A 26,535-nucleotide genomic window follows, 5' to 3' on the forward strand; every position below is an offset into this window, starting at 1 on the left:
AAAAATGCTCTCTTTCAAAATGGTTGCTATCTACTATTATTCTCAATGGAGTGAGGCAAACAGTTCCCTCTTTCAAAATGGCCACCAACTCCTATTGGGAACAATAGAAATGAAGCCAAACTGCCTTTGTGGAAGAGGATGGCACCCTATCCAGTCACTTCTTTGTGGTATTCTCTGCAGAACATTATTCTTTAATCCTTGTTCAAGTAACCAAGTTATGCAGGATGACGGCAAAAATGAAAATTATTTTCAATAACTACTCTCAGCACAATATTGACTTGACAGGAAGGTTAGGAAGGGGAACTCAGGGGGGATGTGAACAGAGAAATGTGAAGGACAATAGTGAGGAGGAAGTAGTGTATATGTATGGAAGTGAAATATGGAGCTTGGATGTTAGGAGATAATGGCCCTAAAAGTTGGAATAAAGTGAAGGTTTATAATATACATCTTCAAATCATTAGAAATATCACATTGTAACATTCTCTTTTGGATTCCTGTTTAGTGTTCATACATGAACATTTTAATTAAATAAAAAGGAAATTCCCAAATCAGAACTATGTTAAACTGGAGTTAAGGTTGAGAGTACATATCAGTAATTTAATGGTTGAAAACGTTACTGGGATGTTCAGATTATCCCGCAAACAAGCATTAAAAACCCAGGATATTTACAGTTAATGTTACCCTTAAAAGAAACCCCAAAAAGTTAAAGTATGAAAATCAGTTAGGGAACTCTGCCCTGTAGTGATACTGATAACAAAATATATAATGTCTTTAAAAATCAGTTTATCTAACCTGAGACCACAAACACTATATGCATTAGTTATAACTGTACAGTTATTGCACAGCATCATTACAGGGGGGAGTTAAGGTTATTTGGATGCCTTTACAGTGTGTTTCTATGTCTGAATTTCTTTAAATTTTAACCTTAACTGAATATCCAGAGTTTGTAATACTTGTATGGAGGATAATTATAACATCACTATAATACTTTACACTTATATTACTATGTCTAATGAACCTTAACTCCAGTTTGTATCTTGGAATATAGAATACACTGATATTGATCGGATATAACTGCTTACATATCAGAACACGGCTAATGGTCTTCCCTGTATAGAGGATTTTTCCTATGTATTTTTTTTCGTATCATGTAAAAAATACATGCTACTCCAAGAGAACAACTATTGCTTTTGACAATTCACCTGAAAACGCTTCATTCTGTCCATTAATGAATTTTCCTTCTTTCAAAAGATAAAAGGCTCATTAAAAAGACATCCAATTTACAATCTCAACGATTTTTGATCACCTCGTTCCTTCGCAGCAGAGAATGCAGTATATGAATGAATAATCATCTGCCAGGGCCAGGATTATCTTTTTGGATGTCAGGTTTCTAACTGATTATACAGCACAGAGACTTCATCGGTTAGAAGGTTCAGAAAAATTACACATCCAAGGAAAAAAGTGATCCTTGTTCTATAGATATTTACAGCTGGCTATTCTGAATTATCAAGTAAAAATATTTTGATAAAAACCATCATCAATTTGTAGTATGATACACTGGTAATTAATCAAAGAATAGTATACATGATATGGAGCAAATCTCAATATATTTCAACACAGTGACCCTGCATTCATGAATTCGGTCGATAACTGCACTTAATCTTTCTAGATTTATGGATAATACATTTTGGGGAAGGAGGTTGTTTTTGTTTTTTGCTGTTAGAAATGCAATCTTATCAGCTCTTTTTGCTAAAGTATATGTGGGCACAGCACATCAATGTTTTTTAAGTGTACATATATGTTGCATAGTAAGCAGCATTTGTAAACTAATATTTTTATCAGAGAGCTTAGAATCATTAAAGAAATTAAAACCTTATAAAATAGAAAAGAAACTGTTTATAATAGGCTAAAACACATGAAAGTAGCGCTAGACTTGTGATTAATTTACTAGACTAGGACTCTCAAGTTCTGGGTTCAGGTCCCAGCTTTTCCACAGACTTCCTTAGTGACCTTTTACAAACTCAGTAACTGTGTTTCACTTTCCCATGGGTTTGGTCTGCCTTGTATACTTACAGATTTACCTGTTTGGAGCAAGGATTATGTCTTAATATGTGTTTGTACTATACCTAGCACAGTGGAACCTCAATCTCAGTCCTCTAGGCCAGAGGTGTGCAAACTACGGCCCGCGAGACACTCCTGCCCGGGCCCTGAGCTCCTGGCCCGGGAGGATAGCCCCCAGCCCCTCCCCTGTTGTCCCCCTCCCCCACAGCCTCAGCTCACTGCGCTGCTGGTGCAATGCTCTTGGCAGCACAGCTGCAGAGCCGCGGCCTGACCCGGGGCTCTGTGCTGCGCAGTGGCGTAGCTAGCTCCAGCCGGGTGGGGCAGCTGTAGCGCCGCCGCCAGCCACTGGTGTTCCAGGCAGCGGGCAGGGAATGGGGGGGGGGAGGGGGTTTGGATAGTTTCACAGATTCATAGATACTAAGGTCAGAAGGGACCATTCTGATCATCTAGTCCGACCTCCTGCACAGCGAAGGCCATAGAATCTCACCCAACCACTCCTACAAAAAACCTCACCTATGTCTGAGCTATTGAAGTCCTCATATCCTGGTTTAAAGACTTCAAGGAGCAGAGAAGCCTCCCTCAAGTCACCCATGCTACAGAGGAAAGTGAAAAACCTCCAGGGCCTCTCCAATCTGCCCTGGAGGAAAATTCCTTCCCGACCCCAAATATGGCGATCAGCTAAACCCTGAGCATATGGGCAAGATTCACCAGCCAGATACTACAGAAAATTCTTTCCTGGGTAACTCAGATCCCATCCATCTAATATCCCATCTCAGGGGATTAGGCCTATTACCCTGAATATTTAAAGATCAATTACTTACCAAAATCCAATTATCCCATCATACCATCTCCTCCATAAACTTATCGAGTAGAATCTTAAAACCAGATAGATCTTTTGCCCCCACTGCTTCCCTTGGAAGGCTATTCCAAAACTTCACTCCTCTGATGGTTAGAAACCTTCGTCTAATTTCAAGTCTAAACTTCCTGGTGGCCAGTTTATACCCATTTGTTCTTGTGTCCACATTGGTGCTGAGCTGAAATAATTCCTCTCCCTCTCCTGTATTTATCCCTCTGATATATTTATAGAGAGCATTCATTTCTCCCCTCAACCTTCTTTTAGTTAGGCTAAACAAGCCAAGCTCTTTAAGTCTCCTTTCATAAGACAAGTTTTCCATTCCTCGGATCATCCTAGTAGCTCTTCTCTGTACCTGCTCCAGTTTGAATTCATCCTTTTTAAACATGGGAGACCAGAACTGCACACAGTATTCTAGGTGAGGTCTCACCAGTGCCTTGTATAACGGTACTAAAACCTCCTTATCCCTACTGGAAATGCCTCTCCTGATGCATCCCAAAACTGCATTAGCTTTTTTCACAGCCATATCACATTGGCAGCTCATAGTCATCCTATGATCAACCAATACTCCAAGGTCCTTCTCTTCTGTTACTTCTAATTGATGCGTCCCCAACTTATAACTAAAATTCTTGTTATTAATCCCTAAATGCATAACCTTACACTTACTATTAAATTTCATCCTATTACTATTACTCCAGATATTCCTGTAGAATATCCCGATCCTTCTCCGAATTGGCAATACCTCCCAGCTTTGTATCATCTGCAAACTTGATTAGCACACTCCCACTTTTTGTGCCAAGGTCAGTAATAAAAAGATTAAATAAGATTGGTCCCAAAACCGATCCCTGAGGAACTCCACTGGTAACCTCTCTCCAACCTGACAGTTTGCCTTTCAGTAGGACCTGTTGCAGTCTCCCCTTTAACCAATTCCTTATCCACCTTTTGATGTTCATATTGATCCCCATCTTCTCCAATTTAACTAATAATTCCCCATGTGGCACGGTATCAAATGCCTTACTGAAATCTAGGTAAATTAGATCCACTGCGTTTCCTTTATCTAAAAAATCTGTTACTTTTTCAAAAAAGGAGATTAGGTTGGTTTGGCACGATCTACCTTTTGTAAAACCATGTTGTATTTTGTCCCATTTACCATTCACTTCAATGTCCTTAACTAATTTCTCCTTCAAAATTTTTTCCAGGACCTTGCATACTACAGATGTCAAACTAACTGGCCTGTAGTTACCTGGATCACTTTTTTTCCTTTCTTAAAAATAGGAACTATATTAGCAATTCTCCAATCATTCGGTACTACTCCTGAGTTTACAGATTCATTAAAAATTCTTGCTAATGGGCTTGCAATTTCAGGTGCCAATTCCTTTAATATTCTTGGATGAAGATTATCTGGACCCCCCGATTTAGTCCCATTAAGCTGTTTCAGTTTCGCTTCTACCTCAGATATGGTAATACCTACCTCCATATCCTCATTCCCATTTGTCATGCTACCATTATCCCTAAGATCCTCTTTAGCCTTATTAAAGACTGAGGCAAAATATTTGTTTAGATATTGGGCCATGCCTAGATTATCTTTAACCTCCACTCCATCCTCACTGTTTAGCGGCCCCACTTCTTCTTTCTTAGTTTTCTTCTTATTTATATGGCTATAGAACCTTTTACTATTGGTTTCAATTCCCTTTGCAAGGTCCAACTCTACTCGACTTTTAGCTCGTCTCACTTTATCCCTACATGTTCTGACCTCAATTAGGTAGCTTTCCTTGCTGATCCCTCCCATCTTCCACTCCCTATATGCTTTCTGCTTCTTCTTAATCACCTCTCTAAGATGCTTGCTCATCCAGCTTGGTCTACAACTCCTTCCTATGAATTTTTTCCCCTTTCTTGGGATACAGGCTTCCGATAGCTTCTGCAGCTTTGATTTAAAGTAATCCCAGGCCTCCTCTACCTTTAGATCCATAAGTTCTTCAGTCCAATCCACTTCCCCAACTAATTTCCTTAATTTTTGAAAGTCAGCCCTTTTGAAATCAAAAACCTTAGTTGCAGATTTATTTTTGTTAATCCTTCCATTTAGTTTGAACTGAATTAGCTCATGATCACTTGAGCCAAGATTATTCCCTACAACCATTTCTTCTATGAGGTCCTCGCTATTCACCAAAATTAAATCTAAAATGGCATCCCCTCTAGTCGGTTCAGCAACTACTTGATGAAGGAATCCATCAGCTATCGCATCTAGGAAAATCTGAGCCCTATTATTATTACTAGCACTGGTCCTCCAGTCTATATCTGGGAAGTTAAAGTCTTCCATGATCACGCAGTTTCCATTAGTATTTACTTTATTAAAAACATTAAAAAGGGCTCTATCCATATCCAAATTAGATCCCGGAGGTCTACAGCACACCCCAAGCACTATCGTAGGACAGGCTTTACTAGTTATCTTACCCAATGTGTAATTTTTGCCCAGACGGACTCTGTCTTATCCATTGCATCGCTTCTTAGTTCTTTACATTCTATCTCATCATTGATATACACTGCTACTCCACCACCTTTACCGTTGTTTCTGTCTTTCCTAAACAGCACATACCCTTCAATACCTGTAGTCCAGTCATGACAATTATTCCACCATGTTTCTGTTATCCCTATAATATCTGGTTTCACTTCCTGCACCAGTAGCTCTAATTCCTCCATTTTGTTACCTAGGCTCCTCGCATTGGTGTACAAACATCTTAAATTTTTGCTGTTTGGCCTCGCTCACATTTTGTACCCTATTAGGCACAGTCATTCTACAGCCAGTAGAATTAGACTACTATTGGACTAGTATCCACACCGCCCTCGCTCCTTATATACATTCTCCTACCCACGGCTGTATCCTTTCTTACTTCATCTTCTTCCCTCTCAATGTTAAAATCTGGCGTGGAGATTACCTGGACATCTCCCAACCATCTCCCCCTAATTCCTAGTTTAAAGGTCTCTTTATCAGTTGTGCCAGCCTCGATCCTAGAAGTCTATTTCCTTCCCTACTCAGATGAAGTCCATCCCGAGAGAACTGTCCTCTGTCCGTGAATGCCTCCCAGTGGCCATACATCCCAAAGCCCTCCTTATAGCACCACTGCCTAAGCCATCTGTTGACAGTCATAATCTTGTCACACCTTTGTTGCCCTTCTCTAGGAACAGGAAGGATCCCGCTAAAGATCACCTGAGTCTCAATATCCTTAAGCGTCTTCCCCAGCCTAGCATAGTCTCCCTTAATACTTTCCAGCGAGAATCTAGCCGTATCATTTGTTCCCACATGAAGGATAACTAGGGGATTCTTTCCCGCTCCCTTTAGGATCCTTTTCAACCTCAGCTCTACATCCCGCATCTTAGCACCCGGAAGACAGCACACCCTTCTATTCTCTGGATCAGCTCTAGTTACAGGCCTGTCTATTCTTCTCAATAAAGAGTCCCCGATCACATAGACCTGCCTTTTCCTGGTGACAGTGCTATTCTCCAGTCTCTCCCCTGTTCCCTCTGGCTGCAAGTTCTTTCCATTCCTATTTTCCCTTATAATCCTCTTCAACCCATCCTGCATCCTCCTGGGGCTCATATTTGGTGTAGTCTCCTTTGACTCTTCCACTTTTCCTGTAGGACTAGCCTCTCTTCTCTTCTTCCTTACCCTTCCACCTTCAACAAGTACCTGCTGAGCCCCTTCTTCATTTTCCAACTCTGCAAACCTGTTCCTAAGCTCTATTTCTCCTTCACTAGCCCATCTTTTCTTCTGCCTGGTCCTTTTAGTCACATGCTTCCACTGACCACTTTCCTCACCCAGTCTCCCCTCAAAATTCCCCAGCCCTGTTTCCATCTGCGAGTCTGATAGAGGGCAGGGGACTTCGGGGTTGTGGTCAGGGATGTGGATAGGAGGTGGGGCGGGAAGAGGGTGAGCAGTCAGGAAGGAGAGGGGGTTGAAGGGGTGCAGTCAGGAGAGGGGTCCTGGGTGGGACATCAGGGGACAGGGAACAGGAGGGGTTAGATGGGGCAGGAGTCCCAGGGGGGCCATCAGGGGGCAAGAAGCAGGGGGGGAGGTTGGATAGGGAGTGGAGGCCTGTCCACGCCTAACCGGCCCTCCATACAATTTCGGAAATTCGATGTGGCCCTCAGGCCAAAAAGTTTGCCCACCCCTGCTCTAGGCACTAGTGTAATACAAATAATAAACATATTCCCAAATAAAAAATAGCTTGTCAGTGTCCTAATAAAACCACATGTAGAGGGATACAATGGTTTTCCACTTATACAGTTTTAGATTCTTTACTCCTGGACTTTAATGCTAGTCAGACTGCTAAAACTATATTTAACATTTGAAGAAGTGTCTATTAGGACTCAACCCTTACATTCAACATGTGGTTATGAATTAAAACTTCTCTTGAAAAATCAGTAAATGATCTTGTGATAATTCTCAAATATGTAATAAAATGAGCCATTGTATCAGAATTCAGCCCTTATTTTTTCTATCAGAGTTTGGTGATCCCTACCTTCTACTTGTACATATAAAAGTAGCACAGTTTACTATCTGTTCTAAAAAACTAAACAAAAAAAGGCCCAAGAGTACATTAACATGAGTGCTGCAGGTCAGAGCTGAGATACATATGTACAGCAGTGTGGAAAAGCTTTGACTGCACCTATAATTATATCTGGCTCAATCCAGTGCAGTTATTCCTTCACTTTTATAAATACTTACTCTGCGAACAGAGCCTGTCATGTTCCCCTTGACAAAAGCCACACAGACTACTAACCAAGTAGACTATTCCTGAGATATTCAAGATAGGCAGTAGCAGGAAGAATCATCCAGATTCCACTACAATCAACAAAATGTTTTTAAAAAAGAACTGAAGAAGAGGAGTGAGATAGGATTAAAAATAGGCAAGATCATTGGTACAGTATTAAAGTTATTCCTGTTCACCATGTTTTCCCACCCCCTCCCATTTTACCATCACCTCCAATGATCTTTTAATTTCTTATTATTTTCTCTCCCTTTTCTATATCAACCTCAAGTAACCTTACAAAAATGCTATTCATCAATCTGCACACATAGCCATTTAATCAACATCATGATTATTCTATCCTAACACCCACTTCATTTTAAGTCACTTGAATGTGTATACTTATACTGTAAGCTCCTCAGATGGGGGACTTTGTTATATATTCTATAAAGCACCTTGCTTATTTGTAATAGGGCTATCGATTAATTACAGTTAACTCACGTGATTAACTCAAAAAATTAATCATGATTAAAAAATGTGCCAGATGTGCTAAACAGTCGTATGCCCCTTCATGCTTTTGCCACCATTCCAGGGGACATGCTTCCATGCTGATGATGCTTGTTAAAAAAAAACAAAAACAAACGTTAGTTACTTAGTGACTGAGCTCCTTAGAGGAGAATGTATGTCTCCTGCTCTGTTTTACCCGCATTCTGCCATATATTTCGTGTTATGGCAGTCTCGGATGATGACCAGCACATGTTGTTCATTTTAAGAACACTTTCACTGCAGATCTGACAAAACACAAAGAAGGTACCAATGTGAGATTTCTAAAGATAGCTACAGCACTCGACCCAATGTTTAAGAATCTGAAGTGCCTTCCAAAATATGAGAGGGACAAGGTGTGAAGCATGCTTTCAAAAAAGTCTTAAAAGAGCAACACCGATGCGGAAACTATAGAATCCCATACCACCAAAAAAGAAAAACAACTTTCTGTAGGTGGCATCTGACTCAGATGATGAAAATGAAAATGATCCAAAGCTACGTGGACTGATGCATAATCAAGCAGAACCCGCCATAAGCAAGGACACGTCCTCTGGAATGGTAGTTGAAGCATAAAGGGACATATGAATCTTTAGCGCATCTGGCATGTAAATATCTTGCAACGCCGGCTACAACACGGCCATGCAAATGCCTGTTCTCACTTTCAGGTGACATTGTAAATAAGAAGTGGGCAGCATTATCTCCTGTAAATGTAAACAAACGTAAACAAACTGAACAAGGAGGAGGACTGAGTGGGCTTGTAGGTTCTAATGTTTTACATGGTTTTGTTTTGAATGCAGGGTTTTTTTGTTTTTGTTTTTTTCTCCCCCATACAATTCTATGTTTTAAGTTCAACTTTTATGATAAAGAGATTGCACTACAGTACTTGTATTAGGTAAACTGAAAAATACTCTATCTTTTGTTTTTTATTGTGCAAATATTTGTAATAAAAATAAATATATAAAGTGAGCACTGTACACTTTGTATTGTGTGTTATAAAATAAATTAATATATTTGAATATGTAGAAAACATCCCAAAACATTTAAATAAATGGTATTCTATTATTGTTGTTTAATAGTGAGATTAAATGTGCAATTAATCGAGATTTTTTAAATTGCTTGACAGCCTTAATAATAATACTGACTAGCTTTTATATAGCACTTTTCACTTGTACATCTCAAAGGGCTTTACAAAGTAAATCTGTATATTACACCCATTTTATAGATTGGGAAACTGAGGCACAAGAAAGAGGCGCGTCTTTCCCCAAGGTCATTCAGCAGGCCAGCAACAAAGCCAGGAACTGAACTCAAGGGTCCTGAGTCCCAATCCAGTGACCTATCCAACAAAATTAACATGGGGGGGGGGGACAAGGGAATTATATAAATCTCCATGCTCATGAAATACATGATGGTAAGGGGAATTTATCATGTACCTAGGTTCTATTAATTTTCTATTGATTATTAAAATAATTTGGAAAAATCATTTATGGTTTTTAAAGAAGATCAATTTTTTAAAAATCAATTTTTCTGTTTGCCAGAAGCTGGGAATGGTGACAGGCGATGGATCACTTGATGGTTACCTGTTCTCTTCAGTCCCTCTCAAGCACTTGGCATTGGCCACTGTCAGAAGACAGGATACTGGGCTAGATTGACCTTTGGTCTGACCCAGTATGGCTGTTCTTATGTTAAATAATTTTGTCATTAAATAGTAATTTAAATCTTATTAGAATAGGATAGATCTTTTAGAAGTGCCTCAGTCCAGTCTATGGGGGTGTGAACTGTAGAGCACCCTAAATACCCTGTGTAGACCCTGCTGGCATGAACTAAAAGGTACCTCGTTCGTATTAATATAGTTCTTTTTGAAATAGACTACATCAATGCCTCATTCAGTGCACAGAATGAACAGTGCTCACAGAGTAGTTTCAATATTTTGTTTTCTCCTCATTGTTCATTGTGTGCCCACATGCCTTCTTTACTGCACACTAATTAAACCCTGCTCTAAAGATAGAATTATCAATTTCCTCGTGGGCTTTTCTATGGCGATCCTTACTACAGTATCTGAGTAATTCACATTTGTTTTCATTACAGAATGTGAAATGAGGGATTATTATCCCCATACTACCTATGGGAACTGAAGCAGAGAGAAATTAAACGTGTTCACTAATTTTGGGTGCCCAATTTGAGACTCCCAGAACTTGATTTTTTTCAGAGAACTTAGCATTCTATATCACTTTATATTTTCAAAGTACAGGTCCCAATGACTTTAATTGAAGGTGTTAGTGCTCAGAACCTATACAACTCGGACCCTGGGGTCTCAAGTCAGGTACCTAGAAAATGAGGAACACACAATTACTGACCACCGTGAAAAGAAAGATTTAAGCAATTTGCGCAGCATCATTTAGGAACTCTGTTGCAGGGGAAGGGATATAAACCAATTCTCAAGGCACCATTCAACTGCTTTAACCATAAGACTCATCCTCTTTGTTCCTGCAATCCCCTATCTCATTCATTACACACCTTCCAACTTCTGCAATAAATATGGCAGAGATTCTACAGACAATCTCCTTTATTTCACAACCTGATTCCTCCCCAGAGCAGGTCCATCCTGTACACTGAGTCTGTCTTGGTTCCAGTGTCCCCACACAGCCACTCCCAGTTCTCCCACTTCAACCTTCAGCTCTTTGTTCTCAGTCTCTTTCCCAGCTCCCTGCCTCTCTTCATCCAATCTTTCTCCTCTCGCTCCCCCACTCACATTCTCCACCCCCACTGGTGTGATGGCAAAAGGCACATCCCTGATACAAAGATCACCCCTGTCAAATTTCAAGTCCCTGCTCTAAAGTGGGGGTGGGGTGGGGAGCAAAGCACTAAACTTTCTCAAAGAGCACCAGAATTTTTTAACAAGGGGAAAAAAATGCATTTTCCACTAGCCTTGTTCTCAGAAATGGCTGAGCCATTTTGGCTAAATATTTAAAAAAAAACAAACAAACATTCAGTATGAGACAGATATCTGGCATGGAAATTATCAGCCCAAATCACTGAAGTTTGGCCAACTGACAACAGGGTCAGAGCAACTGAAATCAGAAGTATTGGGCAACCTCAGTAATAGGTGGTGCTATCAGCTCTGCCTATAACCAAATACTTCAAAACAGAATGCAGCACTTTACATGAATGGCTGGATCCTTCTTTCTAGCTTCCCAACTCTAAAGGGAACAAACAATAAGTGGGTAAGATAATAAACACAGCACAGTTCACTGGGTCATGTAAAAAAAATCTCTAACTCCCATCTGAACTCTGCTGACAAAATGAACCCTAAAACTTCAAAGTATAAAGGACATCCAGAACAGGAACTGGGTAATGCTTACTAGTTAATGCAATCATGAAATTTACAGGGTTGATACCAAATTAAAATGATAAAACAAAAACAAGATATAGTGTATTAAAAAAATCTCTCTCTCAAAGCATAAGTACAGTAAGTACTGAATGTATCGCCTCTACCAACAAGCAGAGAAGACCATTAGAAGCTATGACACGTTTATCTATGCACTGCTCAGGGAATCTCAGTTGCTTCTTCTGATGGGTTCTAATATCTTATCAGCTCTTGAGATTGCATACCAGAGCACTAGAGATAAAAGAGTGCTGATCTATACAAAGGGAAAAAATGCAATAATTATTAAAAATAAAATACTAAGATGGAATTTCTTTATATACATGGTCTCCTTTTTGTTATCTGTTCTTTTATTTCTTTGGTATTTCTATAGAAGTTACAGGATGACACTTCTTCCTCAAAGCAACATGTCATCTTTCTTAGTTGAAGAAAATGGACACTGCAAACATGAAAGCAAGCAAAAATTTCATGACCTGCTTACAGTGCCAATAAGGACACAGATTCTGTTCCTGATGAAATCAATAGAGAAGCTTCCTTGACTTTAACAAGACCAATATCAAGTCCCAAAGATTTTGCCATGAGGTGGGCAGGATGAAAGGAAGATACTTTAGGTCATCAAATGGTGGAGCAAGTTGATTGACACCAGAACAAAAGGAAGGATTGTTTGGAGAAATTTAAAAAATATAAGTAACTAGATACCAACTTTCGATAATGTGTACATTCTGTCCTATTCTTGTTTCTCTCATCTATTTATACAGTAAGCTTACAGGGGCAGAAACGGTCTGTCTTACTAAAATTGCACAACGCAACTGAAAACAACTAACATATCTTTGGGCTCTATCATAATATAAATATTAAATAATTACAATGATTAATAATAAAAAGACTGCATTTGATTAATTGGGAATGGGGAGGGAAGTGTTTTGAAAATTAAAATCATACCTAGAAGTGAAGTCTCCTTTGCAAATGCTGCAGCAATAGCTGGGTCCAATGCTGGTTGCCCATCACCAGATGGAAGATCAGGTCGAGTATAGTCCCTACTTTTATCATTGTTGTACTTCACATTTAAATTCACCAGTTTGGAAAAATCAATCCGTAGGGTACAGCAAGCATTATAAATATTTTGACCATCTAATGCCTGAAAGAGGAAAAATGTATTTAATAATATACAATATAGCTTGGTCACAACTGTTGAAGTCTGATAAAAGTGAGCACACGTTTGTCCATGTAAACTAAAATTATTTAGTTTAAAAACCTATAAAGATCAAATTCATTAGGTAGCTCATAAAGGTCATTCCTAGAAGCTTTTTAATTTCCCTTACCTAGAAAAATTTTGCATACCAAAATACCTGGAGATTTATAGTACCATTTTAGTGCAGTAAAACTTGGGACCTAGTTTGTCAGATCTACTGAATCAACCTTGTTCCACGCTGCTTGGTATTTAACTCAGGTTTAATGCGGATATACTGTAAAGTTTTCAAAAGTTAAAACCACAGTAAAGCATTCTTTTTAAAGGGGCATTAGAGAGAGAGAGACACGACTAAATAGAAGGCATTAAAATAATATGTAAAAAGTGGTTATGTGGAGGATCACAGTATTTGCAGTGTTCTAGCAGAATGGTTTTTGTTCTGCTGTTAAACAAGAGCAGCATCAACACTTAAAAGATAAATGGAAAAGAGATCTACTACACCTATTTTAAGATAATTTTTTTAAAACACACAACTCCTTACTGTTACTGTGGTTCGATATGTGATGCAGCAGCATTCCAATTAGGTATGTGTGCGCCCACCGCATCAGAGCTGGAGAATTTTGCCTAGCAGTACTTGCAAAGGGATGGTGCTCGCGCCTTGTGGCCATAATCCCTTCCCGGCTATATGAGGTGGTGCCGCTTCGACCCCCCTCAGTTCCTTTGCACAGAACACCCAGAGACTAGACTACAATGCAGAGAGGATGTAAGACGGGTCATGGAATACACGTCTGCATCATATCTTTAACCATTTCTTCTTCCTCGAGTACACTCAGCCATGTATTCCGTTTAGGTGATTCACAAACAGTACCCAAAAGCGATTGTTAGATGTGAGAGTGTATTCAGGCCAATTTACTTTTTATTAGGATAGATCAAAGTAATTGTTGAATGTATAGTATATATTCAGATGTTTAAACTTCACAGAAACTAGTGGAATGTTTCTTGTATAATTTTCACTTATCTATTCCTGTCATAATGTAATAGCAAACATTTACATGGTAAATACCTTTGCAACTAAATTACCCATCAAAGAAATCTTGTGAAATGCTAATGAAGGGCTTAAGGACTTTACCAGAAAGTTAATTTTAAGCAAGTGGCCATTATGTATATCAGATATCTTCAATCTGTGAGGTGTGCCCCCCTAGGGGGTGCAGAGTAATTTTAGGGGAAGGGGCACAGCTAGGGCTCTGCCCAGCTCCACTCCTAGACCCGCACCCAGGGTCCTGGCAGCCGGCCCTGATGCAGGCCTTGGCTGCTAGCATCCACCTCGGTCCCCTTACCCTGTCCGCGCTCCCAGCTCCCTGTGCTGCTGAGATGGTCGGTAAGATGATTCTAGATCCTAAGGAAGCGGCCTGTTACCGACATGATACTCTCCACAAATCAGAACTACCACGATCTGATTGCCTTCTGGCAGAGCATACTGGAGTGTGCTCTCCCTTGCTTGTTCACATATACATTGTGGTGGTATTGTCTGTAAGTATGTGAACCACTGAGCCCAATATGGTCCAGAAAAGCATGACATTGTAGATGGCCTGAGGTGCCATCAGACTGATATGCAGCTCTGACCTTGACTTTTCAGCAGCCCCAGACGTGCTCCACAGCCCATCAGGGAGGCATCGGTGACAAAAGTCCTGGTTGGCGAGGGCCGGACAAAGAACAGCCTGGCAAACATCCTCTGGAAGCATCCATCACTGCAAGATGTCCAGGACCAGTGGAGGAAGATGGACCAATCTGTCCGAGTGAAGAGTTGGACAGTAAACTGTCCTGAGACACATTTGAAGGGAGCAAAAATGCAACCTTGCAAACTGGACCAGCTGTGTGCAAATAGACCCAGAGTCCAAGAGCCTCAGGCACATCTGAATTCTTGTGAAAGGCTGAGACTGCAGACTGAGGCAAAGGTGGCAAATTGCCTGAAAACTGTCAGTTGGCAAAAATGCAATCAAACTCTTAGAGAGTCTATAAGGGCAACAATAAACTCAATTTTCTGAATGGGAACCAAAGTTGACTTTCCAGTGTTTAGGATGAGACCCAGATGTTCGAGCAAGTGCATGTAGTGTTAACATGGAAAAGGACTTCCGCTCTGGACACTACCACTCAGTAAACAGACATCCAGGTAAGAGAAGTTGTAGATTCCTTCCTTCCTGAGGTATGCCATCACCATGACCATGCATTTGGTAAAAACCCAACACGCTAAAGGGAAGTACCGCATATTGGAAATGGTGCTATGACAAAACAAAGAAATGTTCTGTGGCTTGGCAAAACTGCCACATGAAAATTGGCATCCTGAAGGTCCAGAGCAGTCAACCAGTCGTTCCGAGACAATGGGGGAGAATATGTCATGTATCTCATAAATCTGTTGAGGCCATGAAGGTCAAGCATCTTCCCCCTCCCTTGAATTTGGGTACCAGAAAGTACCAGAAGCTCTAACACTGGTGTTCCAGTGGAACCCCCTCCACTGCTCCCAAAGCCAGAAGAGAGCAATCCCACTTGAGGAGCAGAATCTCATGAGAGGTGTCCCTGAATAGGGATGGGGAAGGAGGAGGGGAGGGGGATAAGAACGTAAGAATGGCCATACTGGGTCAGACCAAAGGTCCATCCAGCCCAGTATCCTGTCTACCGACAGTGGCCAATGCCAGGTGCCCCAGAGGGAGTGAACCTAACAGGTAATGATCAAGTGATCTCTCTCCTGCCATCCATCTCCACTCTCTGGCAAACAGAGGCTAGGAACACCATTCCTTGCCCATCCTGGCTAATAGCCATTAATAGACAACCTCCATGAATTTATCTTCTCTTAAATCCTGTTATAGTTCTAGCCTTCACAATCTCCTCAGGTAAGGAGTTCCACAGGTTGACTGTGCGCTGAGTGAAGAAAAACTTCCTTTTATTTGTTTTAAACCTGCTACACATTAATTTCATTTTGTGGCCCCTAGTTCTTATATTATGGGAACAAGTAAATATCTTTTCCTTATTCACTTTCTCCACACCACTCATGATTTTATATACCTCTATCATATCCCCCCTTAGTCTCCACTTTTCCATGCTGAAAAGTCCTAGCCTCTTTAATCTCTCCTCATATGGAACCTGTTCCAAACCCCTAATCATTTTAGTTGTCCTTTTCTGAATCTTTTCTAATGCCAGTATATCTTTTTTGAGATGAGGGGACCACATCTGTACGCAGTTTTCAAGATGTGGGCGTACCATGGATTTATATAAGGGCAATAAGATATTCTCCGTCTTATTCTCTATCCCTTTTTTAATGATTCCTAACATCCCGTTTGCTTTTTTTGACTGCCTCTACACACTGCGTGGACGTCTTCAGAGAACTAGCCACGATAACTCCAAGATCTCTTGACTGATTAGTTGTACTAAGTTAGCCCCCATCATATTGTATGTTTAGTTGGGGTTATTTTTTTCAGTGTGCGTACTTTACATTTATCCACATTAAATTTCATTTGCCATTTTGTTGCCCAATCACTTAGTTTTGTGAGATCTTTTTGAAGTTCTTCACAGTCTGCTTTGGTCTTGACGATCTAGTCAAGTTTAGTATCGTCAACAAACTTTGCAATCTCACGTTTACCCCTTTCTCCAAATCATTTATGAATAAGGTGAATAGGATTGGTCCTAGGACTGACGTTGGGGACCACCACTAGTTACTGCTCTCCATTCTGAAAATTTACCATTTATTCCTACCCTTTGTTCCCTGTCTTTTAACCAGTTCTCAATCCATGAAAGGATCTTCCCTCTTATCCCATGACAACTTAATTTACGTAAGAGCCTTTGGTGACGGACCTAGTCAAAGGCTTTCTGGAAATCTAAGTACACTATGTCCACTGGATCCCCCTTGTCCACATGTTTGTTGACTCCCTCAAAAAACTTTAATAGATTAGTAAGACATGATCTCCCTTTACAGAAACCATGTCGACTTTTGCACAACAATTTATGTTCTTCTATGTGTCTGATAATTTTATTCTTAGTTTCAACTAATTTGCCCAATATGGACGTTAGATTTACCGGTCTGTAATTTCCAGGATCACCTCTAGAGCCCTTCTTAAATATTGGTGTTACATTAGCTATCTTCCAGTCATTGGGTACAGTAGCTGATTTAAAGCACAGGTTACAAACCATAGTTAATAGTTCCGCAATTTCACATTGGAGTTCTTTCAGAACTCTTGGGTGAATGCCATCTGGTCCCGGTGACTTGTTACTGTTAAGTTTCTCAATGAATTCCAAAACCACCTCTAGTGACACTTCAATCTGTGATAATTCCTCAGATTTGTCACCTACAAAAGATGGCTCAGGTTTGGGAATCTCCCTAACATCTTCAGCTATGAAGACTGAAGCAAAGAATTCATTTAGTTTCTCTGCGATGACTATCATCTTTAAGCGCTCCTTTTGTAACTCAATCGTCCCCACTGGTTGTTTAGCAGGCTTCCAGCTTCTGATGTACTTAAAAAACATTTTGCTATTACCTTTTGAGTTTTTGGCTAGCTGTTCTTCAAACTCCTTTTTGGCTTTTCCAATTACATTTTTACACTTAATTTGGAAGTGTTTATGCTCCTTTCTATTTACCTCAGTAGGATTTGATTTCCACTTTTTAAAAGATGCCTTTTTATCTCTCACTGCTTCTTTTACATGGTTATTAAGCCACTGTGGCTCTTTTTAGTTCTTTTACTGTGTTTTTAATTTGGGGTATACATTTAAGTTGAGCCTCTATTATGGTGTCCTTGAAAAGTGTCCATGCAGCTTGCAGGGATTTCACTCAAGTCACTGTACCTTTTTAATTTCTGTTTAACTAACCTCCACATTTTTGCATAGTTCCTCTTTCCGAAATTAAATGGCACAGTGTTGGGCTGCTGAGGTGTTCTTCCCACCATAGGAATGTTAATTGTTGTTATATTATGGTCACTATTTCCAAGCGGTCCTGTTATAGTTACCTCTTGGACCAGATCCTGCACTCCACTGAGGACTAGGTCATGAATTGCCTCTCTTCTTGTGGGTTCCTGCACCAGCTGCTCCGAGAAGCAGTCATTTAAAGTATCAAGAAATTTTGTATTTTCTTTTTGTCCTGAGGTGACATGTACCTAGTCAATATGGGGATAACTGAAATCCCCCACTATTATTAAGTTCTTTATTTTGATAGCCTCTCTAATCTCCCTTAGCATTTCATCGTTACTATCACCGTCCTGGTCAGGTGGTTGATTAATAAGAATATAACTGTAGGGATCTATTAGAGCATGGGATTACTATCCATAGAGATTCTGTGGAACATGTGGATTTATTGAAGATTTTTACTTCATTTGATTCTACATCTTCTTTCACATGTAGTGCTACTCTCCACACCCCCACTCTCTCCCGCACGACCTGTTCTGTCCTTCCGATATATTTTGTATCCCGGAATGATTGTGTACGTTGATTGTCTTCACTCCACCAGGTTTCTGTGATGCCTATTATATCAATATCCTCCTTTAACACGAGGCACTCTAGTTCACCCATCTTATTATTTAGACTTCTAGCATTTGTATACAAGCACTTTAAAAACTTGTCACTGTTTATTTGTCTGCTCTTTTCCGATGCGTCAGACTGTTTACGTGAATGTTTCTCGTCTGACCTGGCCCATACTTTGTCTTTTTCCATCCTCTCCTCCTGACTAAAACTTAGAGATTCTCTATCAATAGACCCTCCAAGAGAAGTCTCTGTCCGATCCACATGCACCTCTGCAGCAATCAGCTTTCCCCCCATCTCTTAGTTTAAAAATTGCTCTGCAACCTTTTTAATGTTAAGTGCCAGCAGTCTGGATCCACTTTGGTTTAGGTGAAGCCCATCCTTCCTGTATAGGCTCCCCCATCCCCAAAGTTTCCCAAGTTCATAATAAATCTAAACCCCTCCTCTCTCTACACCATCATCTTATCCACGCATTGAGACTCTGAAGCTCTGCCCGCCTACCTGGCTCTGTACGTGGAACTGGAAGCATTTCTGAGAATGCCGCCATAGAGATTCTGGATTTCAGTCTCTTTCCTAGCAGCCTAAATTTGGTCTCCAGGACTTCTCTCCTACCCTTCCCTACGTCACTGGTACCTACATGTATCACAACCACCGGCTCCTCCCCAGCACTACACATAAGTCTATCTAATTGCCTTGAGAGATCCGCAACCTTCGCACCAGGCAGGCAAGTCACCATACGGTTCTCCCAGTCATCACAAACCCAGCTATCTATGTTTCTAATGATCGAATCTCCAATTACTAACACCTGCCTTTTCCTAATGAATGGAGTTCCCTCCCCCAGAGAGGTGACCTCAGTTCAAGAGGATACCCCATCATCATCTGGAAGGAGGGTCCCAACTATGGGAGGATTCCCTCTGTTCCTGTTGACTGCTCTCCTTCTCTGGGCCTTTCATCCTCCTTAACAGCACAGGGGCTATCTGACCGGAGATGGGACAAATCTTCAGTGCCCCAGAAAGCCTCATCAACATACCTCTCTGCCTCCTTTAGCTCCTTCAGTTCTGCCACCCTGGCCTCCAAAGCCCGTACACGGTCTCTGAGGGCCAGGAGCTCCTTGCACTAAATGCACACATACACTACCCACCCACAGGGCGGGTAATCATTCATGCTACACTGAGTGCAACAAGCAGGATAGCCCCCACTCTACTGCTGGGTTTCTGCCTGCATTTTCTCTTACAGCCACCTAGGTTAATGACAGGGTTTTTGTTTAAATCAAGAAATTTTGATTATAGTTTAGTTTAAAGTTTTTAAACAATGGCAAGTATATCTTGCCCCCTTTCCACTCCCCTTCCAAACTCCCTCTCGAAACTCCCTGTTAGCAGTCCCTGGTCGCAAGGCTCCCTGGTTGCTTGCTCACGGCTTTATAAAGCCCTGGCCTTCTTGATAGCCCTGCCCCTGACTAAGACTAAGCCAATGAACAGAGGCTTCTAGATTTCAAACCTTGTTTAGAAGCTCACAGCTTCCAACTGCCAGCCACAGCACGTGGTCCTGTGTAAAGGAACTGGATGGCATAGCTCCATTTGACAGTGCTTAGAACCCAGATATCAGTGGTGATCAAGACCCAAGCATTGTGAAAGCAAGGCAGTCTGTTCCCAAATGGAGTGGGCAGGGAGAAGGGAGCAATGACTGGAACACAGCTCTGGTCCCAGGAGTCAAAAATGGAGACTGGAGGACTTTTGGGAAAAGCAGAATGCCTCCTCCTCTGGGACTTATGCCCCTGTCTGGGGTAGTCCTGCTGTCTCAGGGAGGGAAAGGCTGCCCAAATGTAGACTATAGATGATGCTGCTGCTGACCACCACAGTGACATCTCTGCACTGGTGGCATATACACCCTCAAGGACTGTAGGATAGCCACAGAGTTCTTGAAGGAGTGTGGAGTCTCGTCTGTTTGGAAAAAAGGACTCGCAGTTGAAAGGTAAATCCTCTATGGCCTGTTGCACATGGGCAGCAATACCCAGATTCAGCAGCCAGGAAGCCCTTCTCATGGTCACCACTGAGGCCATCACTCTGCGATGCAGCACGGACTGCAATGAAGTCTGAGCCACCAACGAGCCTTTGGTGATAAATGCCTGAAATTCCTCCCTCAGGGCTTCAGGGGACACATCAGGTTCAAACATTTAGAGTCTTTATTCTTGGGAGTTGACTTACATCTGCTCTGTCGGGCTCTATGGTTCACAGCAGTTACAACCAGGAAATCTGGGGCTGGATGTAAGTAAAAACCCTCAAATCGCTGCACCGGAATGAAATAGCATTTCTCCATATGCTGTACAATAGGCAGTACTGAAGCTGGATTGCTTCAGAGAACTTAGCAGGCTCTCAGAGCTCATCGTTCATAGGGAGGGCAACTAATAGGGCCAGGCAGCTGCAGGATATCCAAAAATTTATGGGTATTCTCCTGCAGAAACTCTGCTTGCATACCCAAGGAAGCAGCCATGCACTGCGAAAGATCCTGGTATGCCTTGAAATACTCAACTACCAAAGGAACGGAAGAGCCAGGCACAATGGAATCATCTGGGGATGAAGATAAAATGGTTAACTGTATCAGAGCCAGATCCTACACCAGGACTGATGGGACCTGGATGGGAAAACTCTGGATGCACTGCAAGGGAAAGGTTCACTGGTGCCTGGCCCTGTGGCAGATCAACTGTCACCACCACAGACCTGCCCAGTGGTTTCATCTTAGACGGAGATGTAGAGTGGAACCTCTGTGATCGAGAAGCAGGGGTTGGAACCAGAGTCAACAGTACAGGGTCTCCATCCTCCCTGCATGGTACCAGGGAGCGGTTGATGGGTCCCACTCCTTCCTGCATGCCCAGCATTCACACCATACCCAGCTGCGCCTCTTCTGAAGGAAGAGAGAAGACCCCACGCAACCTGAAGCAATCTTAATCAGTCTCATGCAACCTTTTCCTCGCCACACTCAATGAGGAGGGACTCCTCTGTCCCTTTGGAGAGGCGCCAGTTCCAGAGCAGGAAATGGTAGAACTCGGAGAACCTGAGGGCAATCTCTGATCTAACAGAGGCCTTGGTACTGAAGCAAGCTGCACTGCCTGTTTGAGCAGGTGCTGCTTTAGACAAAGTTCCCTTGTCACCCGAGTCCATCTTGTGAATGATTTGCAAATCAAACACCAATTTTTGATGTGGGCTTTGCCTAAGCACAGCAAGTACTGTATGTGGGAATTGTTGTTGGGAATTGCTCCCTCAAACGATGGACAGTTTTTAAACGCTGATGAGGGCATCACCAGGGAAATACTTAAACTAAAGCTAATTAAAACTAACATTATACCAAGGGTACTAATTAACTTCTAGAAAGGTCACTAAGAAAGAGAGAGGTTGTGAAGTTAAGAACCACACACAGCTCCAATCCCAGCCATGAGCAATAAGAAGGAATTGAGGGGGTTTGTGGTGGTGCCACTTCATACCGCAAGAGGAGGAGCTATGGTCACAAGACATGAGTGCCACTCCTCTACAGGTCCTGCTCGGCAAAATTCTCCAGCTACGATGTGCTGAGGGTGCACTCATCTAAGTGGAATACATGGCTGTATCAACTCAAAGAATTATGTATTTTTCTAATTATGTTCTTGATAATTCCAAATGGAGTTGATGCATGTATCAGGCCCGTTTAGAAATTTCTAAAACACTGTACATATATATATGAATTTTCAAATTTTATTTATGTTTAAAGAAAGCCACATCAGTGTTATTTTTCAATGAATGTCAGTGGTTCTTAATAAGAACTATTTCTGTACTTCCCAGCAACAAATCTTATGACTAAAAAGCTCTAATTAAAGAGCTTAATACAGGAGAATAAAAGTGGAGGTGTTCACAGCTGATTAAGTTTTATTATTTGTTTGGAAAAAATTGTGCTCATATTAAACCAATATATGATTAATAAGTGATTCTATTAAATACAAATTATCTTGCATACAAACACAGAAGGCTACATTCAAATACTGTGTTGAAATCTATGTCACTATCTATGATAGTCCAGTTGACTGATGCCTGTTTCCTTAATTCTTGGCAAGTTTCATTTTTTAACAACTAGTTGAAATAATTATTCATTGAAATATTCCTATAAACAAAGAATGAGATCATTTCAAATTCTCATTTAGATTGATAGCACAGTGGATATTAACAATGAAAAATTACTCACCTGGAATTCTTCTTTTTTTAAACTATTATTTCACAGAATTCTTACTCTTGGGTCTTCTGCTCCCAGCACAAGATAAGGCAGAATTTCCCAAAGTTCAAAGCTTTTGAGTGCTCAAAGGCTGCAGTAGTAGCAGCAGGACTATCCACCTAAGCCCTTCTCACTGATCATGAGACTGCAGTTACCTCAGTTCCTAGAATCTTCTACTCAGCTCTCTAATTATGGAGGATAAATCAAGACCTCTCAAACTAGTTGCAGTTGTAAAAAAACTTAACCGCAAAAAACTGCTAAAAAAATTTCTTAGGAAAAAAAACCCCCAACGAGAGAGATACACACACTCTTCCCCCTTTAGAAAGGCATTATCCCCATAGGATTCTCACTCTGAATCAATGGATGTCTCAGAATAAAAGAATTAATATGATAACAGGCACTGCACAAAGAAAGACAAAATGACCAATATTCTAACTTTCAAAAATTGGCCAATTCAAATACGAGATGCCTGAAGAAAAACAAAACTAATAGAGGGTGAGAGAGTTTGGGCATTGGCTCAACAGCAATGTGGGACCAAATGGAAACTCCATCCACAGCAGCTTTATCTAGGCAACAACGCTTTGTATGATGGTTGCTGCAATGTGGCTGCTTTACATGTCAAATTAAAAACAGACTCAGGCTGGCATCAGGAACTGCCTTGCCTCACATTGTACAAACTGTGAAAAGGGTGGGCTGCAGGCCTGCCTGACGATAGCAATAGGAAATACAGTCTGCCAGCCATTTAGATATGGTACCTGTGATAGAAATTTTGTCTGCTACACGTAGAATCCCCAAAGCCTTCTAATGTGGCTTGTGGAGAAAGACCTCACTAAAACAGACATGCAAATACAGAAGAAGTGCCAGGAGAATAATTGGCTCAACAGGGAGGAATTCAGTCCCCATCTTTGGAAGAAATATTGGATGAATTAGCAATACCGACCATACCTCTTGATATTTGGTAGATCCAGTCATTACAGCTGAAAGCTTACCCACTTAGCAAGCGAATGCCACTGCCCCCAGGAAAGTTACCTTCTATATAAAAAATAAAAATCTTGATCTCACAGACAGAGAAATGGCTCAAAATCAGTTATCATTAGCTATGTCCAAACCACAGTAATATGCCACACACACACAAAAAAGGTGGGGGGGGGGAGAGAAGGAGTTTCAAATGTGTAAAGCCTTATATTAATCTGATGACTATGGGTTGCAGATAGATTTCCTTCAACTGGCTTACAATGGGCAGAAAGAGTTGTCATAATTAGAGAAATACAACTAGACTTTAATCCAGAAAGACAAGGGTAGCCAGGTATGTATGGAGAGTATTTAAAAGCATCCATATGTGCTTGTTTGTATTTTCAACTTAGAACTGTAATTCCTCCTGCCACCACTTGAAAGCGTAAGAACTTGAAGCATGTAACTCAAGAACACTGAATCTCAGAAGTTGATTCTTGCTAGGAGTGAGGCAAAGGGAACATGATGACCCCTTGCAGCAGACATGAAAACTGTAACTGCTTGGGGCAGTGTGGGGCACCTTCAAGAATACTGAAACCTTATCTCCTCTGAGGTTAGGCAGAATCTTTGCTAGCACTGGTGGAGAGCAGAGGTACTGATGGATAAGCAAATAGGACCCTCCACACTCACAGTATAGAGATGGGATCCCGGCAAATATGGTCATCTACTGGTATCATATAGAGAAATCCTTGATCCAGGAACCACTTGTAGCACATGTTCTTCTCCATGAAAATGAGAAATCCAAGACAAAGCCTGCTTTTGCATCTACTATGCTTCCTGACAAAGGAGCTGCAATCCAGAGTTCCTTGCTTGCTTATACAGAAATAATAGCCTATTTAAAAAAAGATCACCTTTAGGATTCTGAATGTCTGAAAATCTTTAGTCCATTCCATGGTGACATCATCTCTTACACATTATAAAATTACATTAGTTAAAACTGGAAGTCTAGTTTTAGCAGAAGATGATCCATAGACTATCATCAGGGCAGAGTTGCCCTGAAGTTATTCAGACGGGATGGGAAAGTCCCTCTGGAACTTGCTTCCACTATGATTTAGGTTTTAATGAGGTTATCCATATGGAGATATGTCACAAGCACTATGTATACAGTTAGGGACCACCATAAGGTACGAAACTGTGGAAAAACCTGAGTGTCTCTGGATTAAGTTTAGAAGTGTGTGCAACAAGAGTGATGTCATGGTGGGAGTCTGCTATAGACCACCGGACCAGGGGGATGAGGTGGATGAGGCTTTCTTCCGGCAACTCACGGAAGCTACTAGATCGCATGCCCTGATTCTCATGGGTGACTTTAATTTTCCTGATATCTGCTGGGAGAGCAATACAGCGGTGCATAGACAATCCAGGAAGTTTTTGGAAAGCGTAGGGGACAATTTCCTGGTGCAAGTGCTAGGGGAGCCAACTAGGGGGAGCGCTTTTCTTGACCTGCTGCTCACAAACCGGGTAGAATTAGTGGGGGAAGCAAAAGTGGATGGGAATCTGGGAGGCAGTGACCATGAGTTGGTTGAGTTCAGGATCCTGACGCAGGGAAGAAAGGTAAGCAGCAGGATACGGACCCTGGACTTCAGGAAAGCAGACTTTGACTCCCTCAGGGAACAGATGGCCAGGATCCCCTGGGGGACTAACATGAAAGGGAAGGGAGTCCAGGAGAGCTGGCTGTATTTCAAGGAATCCCTGTTGAGGTTACAGGGACAAACCATCCCGATGAGTCGAAAGAATAGTAAATATGGCAGGCGACCAGCTTGGCTTAATGGTGAAATCCTAGCGGATCTTAAACATAAAAAAGAAGCTTACAAGAAGTGGAAGGTTGGACATATGACCAGGGAAGAGTATAAAAATATTGCTCGGGCATGTAGGAAAGATATCAGGAGGGCCAAATCGCACCTGGAGCTGCAGCTAGCAAGAGATGTCAAGAGTAACAAGAAGGGTTTCTTCAGGTATGTTGGCAACAAGAAGAAAGCCAAGGAAAGTGTGGGCCCCTTACTGAATGAGGGAGGCAAGCTAGTGACAGAGGATGTGGAAAAAGCTAATGTACTCAATGCTTTTTTTGCCTCTGTTTTCACTAACAAGGTCAGCTCCCAGACTGCTGTGCTGGGCAACACAAAATGGGGAAGAGATGGCCAGCCCTCTGTAGAGATAGAGGTGGTTAGGGACTATTTAGAAAAGCTGGACGTGCACAAGTCCATGGGGCCGGACGAATTGCATCCGAGAGTGCTGAGGGAATTGGCGGCTGTGATTGCAGAGCCCTTGGCCATTATCTTTGAAAACTCGTGGCGAACGGGGGAAGTCCCGGATGACTGGAAAAAGGCTAATGTAGTGCCCATCTTTAAAAAAGGGAAGAAGGAGGATCCTGGGAACTACAGGCCGGTCAGCCTCACCTCAGTCCCTGGAAAAATCATGGAGCAGGTCCTCAAAGAATCAATCCTGAAGCACTTAGAGGAGAGGAAAGTGATCAGGAACAGTCAGCATGGATTCACCAAGGGAAGGTCATGCCTGACTAATCTAATCGCCTTTTATGATGAGATTACTGGTTCTGTGGATGAAGGGAAAGCAGTGGATGTATTGTTTCTTGACTTTAGCAAAGCTTTTGACACGGTCTCCCACAGCATTCTTGTCAGCAAGTTAAGGAAGTATGGGCTGGATGAATGCACTATAAGGTGGGTAGAAAGCTGGCTAGATTGTCGGGCTCAACGGGTAGTGATCAATGGCTCCATGTCTAGTTGGCAGCCGGTGTCAAGTGGAGTGCCCCAGGGGTCGGTCCTGGGGCCCGTTTTGTTCAATATCTTCATAAATGATCTGGAGGATGGTGTGGATTGCACTCTCAGCAAATTTGCGGATGATACTAAACTGGGAGGAGTGGTAGTTACGCTGGAGGGGAGGGATAGGATACAGAAGGACCTAGACAAATTGGAGGATTGGGCCAAAAGAAATCTAATGAGGTTCAATAAGGATAAATGCAGGGTCCTGCACTTAGGATGGAAGAATCCAATGCACCGCTACA

At 41.6% G+C, this 26,535-nt stretch overlaps 1 protein-coding gene across 6 annotated transcripts in view; it reads right to left on the reverse strand.

Annotated features, from left to right (window-relative positions):
- PTBP2 (polypyrimidine tract binding protein 2) overlaps positions 1-26,535 on the reverse strand; it is an 89,311-nt gene that overhangs the window by 12,810 nt on the left and 49,966 nt on the right. For all 6 annotated transcript variants that reach the window (XM_038412561.2, XM_038412559.2, XM_038412562.2 and 3 more), the window contains one exon: positions 12,527-12,722. In XM_038412561.2, coding sequence (XP_038268489.1) covers positions 12,527-12,722 — 196 coding nt within the window. The remainder of the gene's footprint in view (positions 1-12,526; positions 12,723-26,535) is intronic.

This window comes from Dermochelys coriacea, chromosome 8 (genome assembly GCF_009764565.3).
Source record: "Dermochelys coriacea isolate rDerCor1 chromosome 8, rDerCor1.pri.v4, whole genome shotgun sequence".
In the NCBI taxonomy this organism is placed as follows: Eukaryota; Metazoa; Chordata; order Testudines; family Dermochelyidae; genus Dermochelys; species Dermochelys coriacea.